The 13091-nt window shown below is 46.5% G+C and overlaps 1 protein-coding gene across 6 annotated transcripts in view; it reads right to left on the bottom strand.

The window, feature by feature from the left end:
• Window positions 1–8876: 8876 nt before the first annotated feature.
• The window catches only part of DDX3X (DEAD-box helicase 3 X-linked), a 32639-nt gene continuing 28424 nt past the window's right edge, over window positions 8877–13091 (bottom strand). For all 6 annotated transcript variants that reach the window (XM_006133959.3, XM_075912993.1, XM_075912986.1 and 3 more), the window contains 2 exons: window positions 11645–11793; window positions 8877–11416 (listed from right to left, as the gene is read on the bottom strand). In XM_006133959.3, the coding sequence (XP_006134021.1) occupies window positions 11334–11416; window positions 11645–11793 (232 nt within the window). In that variant the 3' untranslated portion in view covers window positions 8877–11333. The remainder of the gene's footprint in view (window positions 11417–11644; window positions 11794–13091) is intronic.

The following is a 13091-nucleotide window of genomic DNA, read 5'->3' on the forward strand; positions in this document are numbered from 1 at the left end:
AGCCCTTAACTTAGAATTTTTACAAAGCGAGCAGGCAAAGTATCTGTATGCAAATCAAATTTCAGCACTGTATCCCATTGGTTCTTTTGGCCCCCTGCCAACACCTTTGCTAGCTATCTAAGTGTAACAGGGTGTTGGCCAGCACTCCTCCTATCGATCACAACTTGCTTTTTCTGTCCTCAGGAGTCCCAAAGTGGAGAATGAAAATGAAATATTGCATGGTGCTCTTGCTAAAACAGTCCCTGAAGTAAAATCATTACCTCAAGATTGAGTTAAATACTGTTTACTTTGGTATTTTTTGTTTGTATTAAACTTGGTGCATGTAAGAAGATCACTTACTTCTCATCCCTTTATTTTAAAACAAACAATGGCCATTAGCTGTATCCATGAGATGAGTATCATGTCTGCCTGGAGTTCTTGCCAGCAGTCAAGGGGAGCTGAGGAGAGTTTGAGACTCTAGCCATGGGAGAAAGGATGAAACACTTGGGCAGCATCTAGACTGGCATGATTTTGTGGAAATACTTTTAACGGAAAAGTTTTTCCGTTAAAAGTATTTGCGCAAAAGTGCGTCTAGATTGATACGGATGCTTTTGCGCAAAAAGTGCTTTTGCGCAAAAGCATCCATGGCCAGTCTAGACTCGATTTTGCGCAAGAAAGCCCCTATCGCCATTTTAGCCATCGGGGCTTTTTTACGGAAAACAGTTCTTCCCTGTTCACACTGGCCCTCTAGCGCAAGTATTCTTGCGCAAGAGGGCTTTTTCCCCGAGAGGGAGCATGAAAGTATTTGCACAAGAAGCACTGATTTTGTACATTACAAAGTCAGTGTTCTTGCGCAAATTCAAGCGGCCAGCGTAGACAGCTGGCAAGTTTTTGTGCAAAAGCAGGTGGTTTTGCGCAAAATCTTGCCAGTCTAGACGCACCCTTGGGGTTCTGTGTGTGTGAGGGGGAGGTAGGGATGTGAGCATGTACCCATGTAAATGATTAATCCTAACAGTTACATAATGCTCCCCTCCAGCCCCCACTGCCTCTATATCTGGGGGGGGGGGCAAGGGAGGTGGGAGGTGGTGCATGTGGGAAGCCGACTTATAAACTGGCTTCCTGTGGTGCCATCTCCCCTCCCCCGCACTGCTGCCCCCTACAGCGGCTGTGAAGAGCTGGTGCTCATGGAGCTTCCTGCCCCTGAAACAGAGGCAGCATTGCAAGGGGGGGGGAGCACCGGCTCCCACCTGGCTCCCCCTCTGGATGTGGAACTGTTGTAAATTTCAGCAGTTACACATTTACAAAATTAAATACATTTTAAACATCCCCAGTGTGGGGGGAATAGGCCTTGGATGGCAGGGGCGGGGCCAGGTGGGTAGCTTCCCCAAAGACAAGGGTGGGGATCACCAGCCATCCAGGCCTGGCCTTTTTACTCATCCCCAGTATTGGTCTTTATGCCGCCTGAACTTTTAGACACCTGCTTTCCTGGGTTCCCTACTTTGCTTGTTACGTCTCCTGTAGCTCCACTAGTGAATGCTTTGCCTCCTCCTGTCCTATTAGTGTTGCTCAGGGTTCTGTCCTTAGTCTCTGTAGGTATGTCTACACAGACACTTGCCACAGCTGGCTCATGCTGGCTGACATGGATTCGCAGGGCTCAGGCTGCAGGACTATTTTATTGCTGAGTAGCTTTCCAAGCTCAGGCTGTGACCCAGTCTTGAGGATCCTGTGAGGCGGGAGTGTGCCAGAACTCGGGCTCCAGCACAAGCCTGGAAGTCTATGCAGCAATGCTACAGCCTGATAGGCAGTGCCCCAAAAGCTGGAGTTGGCTGGCAGGGGCCACTCATGGGTGTCTAGTTGCTGTGTAGATTCATCGTGTGACACTTCCCAGGCAACCTGGTGTTCTGCAGCACCTCACCACCCCCTGCGTGTTTGTGGATGGGATGGGAGGGAGTCCAGTCTGTGCCAGTTGTGGATCAGTGCCCTAAAACCACCATCCTTTAGCAACATGAGCACTGGCTTCCAGGTTTCCACTCCTCTTTGTTTCTCTGAACAGGGTAGTTATATTACACAAGATGGGTGAGGTAATATTTTTTTATTAGAACAGCAAAGCAAAGCTGTGAGGTTGGGAGTACCCTTCCCAGAACTGAAGAAGAGCTCTGGGTAAGCCTGAAAAACTTGCTTCTCTCACCAACAGAAGTTGACTGAATAGAAGATAAGAGCTAGATTCAGAAAAGAGCTAGATAGATTCACGGTGGTTAGGGCCGTCAATGGCTATTAGCCAGGATGGGTAGGAATGGTGTCCCTAGCCTCTGTTTCTCTAGAATTTCTGGATGAGGAAAGAGACCTTTCTGGAGCTGTGTGCCTGACTCACCGCTTTCCTCAGGCAATGGGACACTCACATGAGACCCACCATTCCCTTCCGAACTCAGGTCACCCAAACCCTCTGGAAGCTCACCACACCGGATAGCTATCACTCTGGAGGGAACCAGTTCAGCATGGGTAGATCGGCCATCGGGGCTGTGCTCAATCAATCAGGTATGGCGCTCTTGGGCTAGTGTCCCAGGAGGGGAGGGAGTGGCCTGTGGAATGGGGGTCCCTAGGGAAAGGGAGAGTGGGGGTGGGGCTAGGGTGGTGGTGCAAGCCCCCTCCCCTGGAGGTTTTTTCAGTCCTGCCCTCACAAAATCCTGCTGGGGGATGGCGCCTGATGTGTGTGGGGGGGGCAAGAGGAGTGTTTGTGCTCAGGGACCTACGGAGGGCTCTGGCCACTATCTGATTCTCCATTTGTTTGTCTGTGTGTCTTTCTACAGGTGGCGAGGGCCATCAACACCATTCTTCTGAGCAGGGTCATCCACCTTAGCGATGTGGATGCCCTCATTGCTGGCTTTGCCGGCATGGGCTTCCCCAACTGCAGGGGTTGGAAGGGAGGGGGCCTATTGACAGCACCCACATCCCTATCAGGGCCTCCTGTCACCAAGCTTCTGTCTACATCAACTGGAAAGGGTACTTCTCAATAGTCCTACAGGCCATTGTAGACAGTTCACAGATATACATCAGGTGGTCGGGGAAGGGGCATTATGCCTCCATTGCCCACAACTCAAGAGCATTCCAGAAGTTGTTCGCTGGAACCATTCCCCCCCCCCCCCCCCCCCCGACTGCTCCATGAGGGTCGGGGAGGCGGACATGCCCATGTGCATGGTGGAGGATGCGGCCTACCCTCTCCTGCCCTGGCTCATGAAGCCCTATGCCAGCCACCTTGACCAGTTCAGGGAACCGTTCAACGCCAGGCTCAGCAGGACGTTGTGGGGGGGAGGGTGAGCCGCAGATGCTCCTGCGCCTCACTGTGCTGTCCCCTGGAGTGGATGCGTCCTCGAGATTGTGGGCATGCCCATGTGTGGCACTGCTGAAGGGAGGGGGAGGTGCATTCATGTCCCCAGCATTCTTCTAGCAGTGGCTTGTGGAGGGAGGGAGTCACACCCCAGTGAAACGCGTATGGCAGGCCTCTCCAGACACCCTTTGGCCAATAGTACAAGGGTGGGTCCTCTGACGCAGGTGGCTGGGGCTGAGAGCCCCGGTGTGAGGCTGCACGTGCATTCACATGCACAGGCTGCTGCATGACCCCCCAAGCCGTAAAGGCTGAGAGAGGGGCATGCCCCTCCCACTCTGTGTGCTTAGGGAATGTGATGGCACTCACCTGATGTGGATTCCCTGGCCTCAGACAATTCCTGGGACACATCTACAGCATGGGGTACCAGCTTGAGGGTCAGACTGGTGATGGTGCTCGCCTTATTTGCCTCTGTCCTCCAGGATGGGTATCTCAAGCCAAGTCCACTACCAGGGCAGGGAGGACTGCCCCCATCCCCCAGGATATGGGCCAGGTCATCCTGTGGGATTCTGCCCTGGGGCACGAGTGGTGCTTGTGAGCCTTGGTGGAGGTCCTTGACTTTCATCCGCACCTGCTTCTGGGTGATGTCTCTTTTGGTGGCCAGGCTCCTGGCCATAGACATCCACGTTCCTCTGTCTGGTGTGACGATTTGGAGGTTTGTCTCTTCGCCCTAGACCTCAACGAGGTCCAGGAGCTCTGCCCCAGACCAGGAAAGTATGCACCTCTTTCTGACCCGGGCAGGCTCCTGGGAGCCACAGCCTGGCTTATTTTGCCCAAAGGGAAGCTGTGGCAGCTGCAGGGTGGCTCAGGGCTTCCTGCATGCACCCGCCTTCTCCCCTGAGGCTGCAGCTTTAAGGGCTCCAAGGGAAGGGTAGACTAGTGTTTGGCTGAGCGTTGACAGAACAGCCAGTAGGGCACCTTGGGAAGCTAGAGGCCCCTTAGTTCAAAGTAACTGCAGGGCCCCTTCTATACAGCTCCTATTTCAAAATAGCTGTTTTGGAAAAGACACATTCCTCATAGAATGAGGTTTACCAATGCCACAATAAGCCACCCATTGTTATGAAATAATTTCTAAATAACACTATTGCTGTGTAGATGCTTGCAATTATTTTGGAATAACAGCTGTTATTCCAAAATAACTTTGCTGTATAGACATACCCCCAGGATCCTTCTCTACTATTAATGTACCAACACAGTCCCTTGAGGTGCACCTTGCAGGGCCACCGATTGGGGGGGGGGCGAGCAAGAAGGGCAGCTACCCTGGAGTCCCACATGGCACCATCCAGGCAGCACTGAGGACTAGCTGCCCCTGTCCTTTTTTTTTGGGGGGGGGGGGGGGGAGCAAGGACCCAGTGAAGTCTTTTTGGCAGCCCTGCTCACAAGATAGACTCTGCTGCCTTCTCCAGTTTACTGGTTTGTTTGTGTCCTATCTCTGCCAACTTTTCATTCACACTAAAGATCTTAGTTAAGTCAAATGTCTAAAATGCACAATAGCTCCCCAGGCAGTAACTCTTACCACCACTTCTCTGAAGCACTGTAACGCAAGACACTCAAAGTAACCTGCTTTTAAACTACAAGTGAGAGTGCATCTGTAGGCACACAAAACTCCTCAGGCTCTCACCTACATGTGACAAGAGGCTTTGAGGACAGAACCAGACTGATCCCAATGTGCTTTGCCAATTGTCATCCAGATTGTTGGGTCATTCACCTTCTCCTGGACTTTCACTTGCTGCCAGACCAAAAGAAGTGGCATCTACTCACCCACTGAGGCTGATCATTTGGGCTGAGGTTGTGTATGTCACCCTTTATACCCTTCAATTTACAAGTCATGGAAGTGGAGAATTTTACACACTACATGCTTATTAGGATACAATTTCTACCCTCATGCCCAACAGAAGAGGCATCAATTATGCCTAACCACAAGGGAACTGAATTCAGTTGAGATCAGCCAGGGTTTAAATCTCAGGAGTTTTTAACTATAAGGCACCTCACCCCCACTGACAAGCAGTTGTGTGTGGAGGCTGGGAGCTAACAGCAAACTATCAAAGTGCAGCCAGTTCATCTTTGCCCCGAGAACAAGACTAGAAAATTGCTGGAGATAACTCAGCGCCACCACTTTCCATTTCTGCCTCAAGCAATATGAGAACTGAAATGGTTCATGACTATTCTGCCCTTTAAAAAAAAAAGCCATGCACCTTGCCTAATCATTACTATTGTAGGCCCCTTTACTCTGTGCACTCTGGGGTGGATAAATGGTAGCAATGTAAATGCTTTCTGTGATTCCAACTCAGACACTATCACTTGTAATGACCAAGTAGTAGAGATTAGTTCTTAATTCCTCAAACATGTCATTTTAAAGTAACTTCTAAACTCATTTTACCAACTGTGCCCACTAGAGTTAATCAGAATGTAGAGGGATGTTCTGCTTTCATGCTAATAGCCACAAAGCAGCTGTGTCCTTCAACCTTTCCTAGTGCCTGTGGAACAAGGCTCTACAGTGGCTAGGCAGCAACTGTTTTACTTTTCTTACTGATCAATGTTGTCTGGTTAGTTACACTGTGGGTTGTTAGCACACTGAGAAATTAAGTATAACATTACACAACCTAGTACACTGAGGCCACGTAGTGGAAATGCAGAAGACACTTTGGAGGTCAAGGAAATGAGGTGGTATACCACAATCATTCCTTTTATGCCTGCATCTCCTATCAGGCCTAGATGCTCTAGGCAGCCATTTATGAGTTGCTGCTTCTTATTCTCAAAAAGGTGGCTGTTCGCTCAAGATGTTAGAGTATAGGAATGCACTGTTGACTTCCAAATTTGGGACAGGTCCCAAGGCCAGCTACCTAGCAGAGGAGTGCTTGGGAAGATCACATCTATTTATGCTGAACGTTTCCCACCTGATAATGCTAATTATTTGGCCTAAGAACATATGCAAAGTATCAACAAGCAAATTATTGGATATGGGAAAACATACAATGTATCAACAATTTTGTTCAGTTCTCAACAGGTGATTACTGTAAATCCAACAGTATATAAATGCCAGGGATATTCCTAATATTGGAACCTGAGCATAGACTGAAGCTGCTATGCACTGGCCAACAGGGTCCATCTGCTGTCCTCCTTCAGGGGGTTCCCAGCAGCAGAAGGGACATAAGCATTGCATTTTATTTTGAGATTTGCTTAGGCTTAATCAACAGGGCTCGCTGAACCCTGGCAAGCCCCACTGTCAGCATGCGCAGATGGCCCGAACCTGGCTCTTCTGGGTTACAATCTACTCACCTGTGGCCACAGGCAAGTAGATCGCCTCTCAGCAATACAGGCCACAAGAGCAGTAGTAGGGGGGCATCAATATGGAACTATTTGAGCACTTGTATCATCCCCTCCTCTCCAAAAAATAAGCTCCCCTCTTCCTTCTCAGAGATATTAGAAATTTTCCTTATGTACAGGGCTTGACTATCACAGCAAAAACCACTTGCTAGCCCCACACTGTGCATGCACAAACTGCCAATGAGCAGGATGAGCAGCTGAAATCTACTTGCCCTGGGCAAGTAGATAAGCAGATGTGTCGAGCCCTTAGGTAGAATAAAGGTAGGTGCTTAATCTTCACTTTTCAGACCAGAGAACATTGTACCAGAGCTGCAGTCCCCGCATTTTTCCAGAGACAATGGACAGAGAAGCATTTTATTATAGGATTCATGCTGGTTGTTAAGTCTCCTTTTCTAGCAGAGCCCACAACCTCCAAATCATGTTAAACTGTAGCAACATTCCCAAACCCTGCATGCAGAATTTGCAAATTGAGCGTAGTTTGTCAGTCCCTGCTATACAGGCAGTCCCCGGGTTAAGTACAAGATAGGGACTGTAGGTTTGTTCTTAAGTTGAAACTGTATGCAAGTCGGAACTGACATCCAGATTCAGCCACTGGACTTACATACAGATTCAACTTAAGAACCCCAGGCACCCCCAAGTCAGCTGCTGCTGAAACTAATCAGCAGCTGATTCCAGGAAGCCCAGGGCAGGGGCTTCCTGTAGTCAGCCACTGGTCAGTTTCAGCAGCAGCTGGGACCAACCAGCAGCGCCCCACCTGCTCTACCACAGGCCTGGGGCTTTGCTCCATGTCTCGCTGGTCTGCTGGGGGGGGCCCCACTAGCTGCACCCCCCCCTCCTCCCAGCAGACCAGGGACACGGGGAGCAAAGCCGCAGCGGCAGCGGGGTGCCACGCCTGAGGCTTTGCTCTGGCAAAGCCTCAGAGGCACAGGACCCCTCTGCCTCCCGGCTTTGCTCCAGGTGTCCCTGGTCTACTGGAGACAGTTCCCAGCAGACCAGGGGCACCCGGAGCAGCTTTTCTCACCCCGGAGGTAGAGGTGGCAGGACCGCTGCGCTCTGGGCGGTCCCGCTGCCTGCGAGCTCCGGGGCGAGAAAGCCCTGTTCGTAAGTGCGGATCCGCGTAACTCAGGGACTGCCTGTAGTGGGGTTTTTTTTTAATCATTTGCGCCAAGTCTGAAGAAAGCTGTCTGTCATTCAGCTTGATGGAAGCCCATAAGTTGGCCAAATATGCCCTAAAACCAGTAGAATGGAAATAGGGCTAACCATGGGTCAGTTACACATAACCTATTCCATCATTTGCTGTTTCTAGCTTCTTAAACAGTGTTATAAAACCAAGCTATTACACACAACACTAACAAGTGGTAGAACAGTCCAGTATGTAGTTCTTGCAACCGTTCCACATTGCAGGCTCTTTACATTTTCATAAATCAGGATCTCTTGATGTGGAATAGCTAAAGAAAGATGTGTAAGGTAACTGAAAATGAAAATTCAGACTAACCTGCCTTTGAGCTGTTTCATGTGCGCTGCACCCTTTACTACAGTAAAGGCAAACCAGTCTGCAGCTGTAACACTACTATGACCAGGTAGTATTTCTGGAGAACACTCAGATCCTGGAGATTGTGATTAACAGCAGTTTATTATCCCATTAATTAACTTTGCTGTGCTCTAGTCTCTCTTGCGCCAGGGGAAGGGAGAGGAGGAAGGAAGAGAAGAGTAGGAGAAGGGGGAAGAGAAAAATGGGGAGAGTACAGCCTGGAATTTGCAGCCCCAGAGGAAGTGAAGTCTAATGTGACAGACATTTTGGCTGCTAATGGGCCACAGCTCTGCCCAGAATTTTTATGCTGATGTTCCACCTTCTCCTACTCACTTCACTGCATATCCTAAACCCTAGTTTGTGATGGGTCTTCAGAAGATAGCTTGCACTCATCTTTTTCAGTAAGTTGTGGCTTCCTGGGTGGATCCAAGAACACCGTTACTTACCATACATGGGAAGGAAAAAACCCCTCACTGTACATGTATACCTACCACAATACAAATCTTATATAATTGAGGCAATGCTTGGCTTGTATACCTCTCTCAACTGATGGGTGTACAAGGCCAACTCTGCACTGCTGGCCACAAGATCAGCGATTGCACCACATTCAGTTTACAGGTGTGATGTGAAACAATGATACTTAAATGGAGTGGACTCTGCAGTTCAACTTTTTATTTTAATAAAATCAAGAGTAATGCACAGCACATGCAGTGCTAGCATCTAAACTAATACAATAAGCAATTACTAAACCTACAGTGACTTGAAGTTGAATTTTTACATTCAGCAAGTTTAAACCCATTCTTTGCATATGATTTTTTTCCTTATTTCAGAACCAAAAATATTGCTGGATGACAAAACTTGCTAAAAACGCACAAGTCACTGATTATGCCAATACAACAAAGATAACCACATGTTTGAGGATTGCAATGTGCCAGACATTCACTGAAAAAAAACCAAACAAACAAAAACCACACACAACTAAACAAAACTCACGCAAAAAAAACAAACATCTGAGAATCTGGACACTTCACATCAGTGTTTAGAAGTGTTTCATTAATATCTTAAGACAAGTGTATCAAAACCTTGGCATGTTTCATTTTAAGTTGCCAATTTTTTGTTTTACTATATCAGAAGGTTATGGCTATACTGCCAATGCCGGGTCTGCTTAATTTGACTTAAGAGTTTAATATGACTTAACATTAAAAGCTCACACTACCCCGAAATATATAATTTCACGCATACGGTGACATTCAACATTCAAGTGCCAGTGTTTTTGTACTGTCTTTTGGTCAAGTTTCTTTAAACTTTCAAAGAATCACTTTTAGGCTTACAAAAATAAATATTTGTCAAAAATGTTCAATAAATATTACACAAAACTAGCAGCAAAAAAGTATCTAGAAATCTTGTGTGCAAATAGTTTTCTTCCCAGCTATCATTCTCATGGTCCCAAATAAATTTTAGAATCTAGTTCCTTCTCCTTAGACAAGCTGCGTTCAATCTCCAAGAGACAAAGTAAGATTGGAAGTTAAGGACACGCACACAAGACATATATAAAATTCTCTGAATGTGCAATAAAAGAAGTATTTTGTAAAAAGTTATGGGCAAAATGTACAAGGGCCTAAACCTAGACTAATTGAAATAGCACCATAACAAATGACCTCAATACTGTCAAGTGCACCTACTTAATAAAAGTTTTAGAACAAGGCACAATACACTTGAAAAAAATCTATTGCACTTTAGGAGATTTTTGCCATTTTCCTATGCCACTGTAGATTAAGAGTTAACGGCTCTGGCCACAAAAGTTAGCACAGAAATTCCAAGTGGCAGAGGCATTTTACTGGTGGACAATACTTATCTTTGGCCAGATTTAGCATAAACAGACTATAAATACAATGGAAACCTATGCAACTAAAACTGACTAAAACTGCACTTTAATAGCAGAATTGAAACCTTGTGCAGTTATGTACATTTCCAACCTCTGTGATCTCAAGATTTGTTTGTTACTCTTCTGGAGCCATTTTACAAGTCTACAGTAAGCCAGTTTAACATCTCAACGCAGCTTGAACAGAGTAATGTGAATCTGCATTAAAATAAAGCCTGCTGCATAATTCTTCCTGTTCATACCCTCTTGACCAAAAAACATCAACACTAGCATGCGTTATTAGACCAAAAATCAGTCAGGCCCCTTAAGGAGGACCAGTCACTGTCGTGGTCAGCCATTCTACCATTTCAATTTCATATGGCAGGCATTTTAAAAAGTCTAAATAGATGAATTCTCCTAAAAACTATTTCAAGTTATCAGACCTTTAAACATTCCCTGTAATATTCTGCCCACATTTGGCTAGCTCACAATGATCTGCCTAAACATTGAAAAAGGAATTGCTGTATTTACTTGCATTAACTTCAAAAACAGTGCTTTTAATGTATGCATGTATCCATACATCATCTCATCATGACTGGAATGGCTTATTAAAGACTATCAGGTTCTAAGTACCTATCCAGGATAGAGTGAGCAAATCAGAACTTTAACTTAGTACAGTTTTGCCACATTAGAAACTAATTCCATTGATATGCTTCAAGATGTTTGATTTTTTTTTCCCAAAATCTGCAAGTATCAAAAGCCCTAATGCAGGCTACCGCATAAGTTTTTGTAATATTATGGATGAATCGATGATTCCTGTTTAAGTTGTATCACACCTGTGTGCCAAGGTTTGATTTTAGCTCAAGTTCAGTAATTTTGATTTTGTCAACAATTGATATCTTGAGCATTACTGAGCCAACAGGACATCAAAATAAAAGTTGTCTAAAGTTAAAGGCACAGTACATTAACAAACAAATGATCCTCAGTCACAAAATCAGAAATGCAGTTTAGGATTGGGGGTGGCTGGGAGGGGAGTTAATCCTGACTACAGCAATGGAATCTTCACCTTCAAAATAGGGCTGCTTGTTCCTTTTGTTTCTTCTTGTGACCTTGAGCTCCCTTAAAAAAAATTTCAGTGGAGAATCACAGCTGGTAATGTACTGCGAGTTCTTGAAGCTACACAAGGTATAGTCTGGCTAAGTTACATGTGGTTTCCATATTAGCTTGTGTGGTAGGTTCTGCTGCAAGCAGATTCAGTTGCCCCACCAGTCAACCCCCTGGGAGTTATAGTTTCCTCCATATCCATCGCTGTTGTAGAAGCTGCCTCCGTAGCCACCTAATAGGGAAGAACAAATATCAGCTTTAGATTACTAAATAAAACATTAAGTCTATTTGTGTTCTTTCATGGATATAGTTTTCTGTGGATGAAAACATAAGGGGGAGGGGAAGACAACTACAGGAGTGCGGAAGGGAGGTGGATGAGAACACACTGACTATATCTAGAACTGTAAAACATGTAACATGCCCTACTAATCTTCTTAGTATTTGATTACAAGACAGTTACCTCCAAATCCTCTGCTGCCTCCATGGCCACTGCTGCTGCCACCACCACCACCACTGCGACTGCTGCTTGGTCGGCTACTGCTAAAGCTACTACTGCTACCACCGCTACTTGTTCGATAGTCTCTGGCACCAAATCCTCCACTGAACCTACTATAGAGAAAGAGAAGACACTCACAGCTTGTTCTTATTCGCATTCCAGTAGAACACAATTATTATAAAAATCTTAGAAATCTAAGGTAGTTGAAATAAAATGTGCAGAGCAGCAGTGCCCCTATTACATATAATCTCAGCATCCACATTTGTTATTTGTAAGCCTCTCCTCTCATTGCTACTTGGACTGTGATGGTTCCATTTGAAAAAAGAGCAGTGGAAAACAGGACTGCTTCAGTATACATATTCAAATGAAAAACCAAACAATAACAGGCTGCAAGAAAGTAGACTTATGCTCAGTTACTCTTTCCTATATGAAGAAGTGCCTTCCCTCTTAATCTAGAGGGATCTAAAGCATAGCTACAATACGTGCAGGCCCATGTTTGCTGGCTTGGACCCCACAGTACCACACTGGCAACATGAAATAGTACTGTCCACTGGTAGGGATTTATTCAGTGGTTAATAGGACAGAATACTACATACAAGTGTCTCAGATGCAGTGTGATTAGGACTTTTTTTGCTTTACAGTGTAAAGCAAAAAAGCCTCTGCTACTAAAGAAGCACATCTATTGTATTTCAAGTGGTAAACCATGCTCCAGTTACCATTCTAAAATAATCCCAAATTTATCCCCTTGGCTCTCTGCTGCAGCACCAGGAAGGCAGGCAACTGCCAGCCAGTAGCCTCAGGCAGTAGAGCCCCAGTTCATGCCTCGCCCATCAGTTGAGGGATCTGGGAAGCCCAACCCCATTTCCCCTTAGCAAGCAGCCTAGACCCAACCCAGGCCCACCTGCCAAAAGAATGGCCAGCCCAGCTTCAGCCTACCACTAGGAAGGAACTGTCACTTCACGGACCTCCAAGCCCCGCATCCCAAGTTCCCCTGCGCCACCTCATACTTCCCACCCCGCACCCCAATTCCTGTACCACAGGATCATGCACCTTTGTTAATTATCCCTTGCTTTGGTATTGAGACACTCAGTCTGCTCACAGCTGGGAAATCTTACAGGGAACTCACCTCCATTGGATTGCAGCCAATGAGAGCGAAGTGCCCCTCCATTGCCCAGACCCCCCCCCCCCTTTTCACTCATGCACTCACTTTCCCATCCAGACACTCCTTCCACCCAGCTACCTCATTTTTACCCTGTGAGCCTAGGAGGGGCCCACAAAACCTACTAACCCAAGCCCCCCCAGGGCTCTAGTGTACAAGGAAAATGTAGGAGTGTCTTTCTGCTTCTCAGGGGCCAAGTCAGGTGTTTTTTCCTACTTCTCACTTGAGGCCCAGACTGATTTTCCTGAGTTA

The sequence above is a fragment of the Pelodiscus sinensis genome, chromosome 1 (assembly GCF_049634645.1).
Source record: "Pelodiscus sinensis isolate JC-2024 chromosome 1, ASM4963464v1, whole genome shotgun sequence".
NCBI classification, from domain to species: Eukaryota; Metazoa; Chordata; order Testudines; family Trionychidae; genus Pelodiscus; species Pelodiscus sinensis.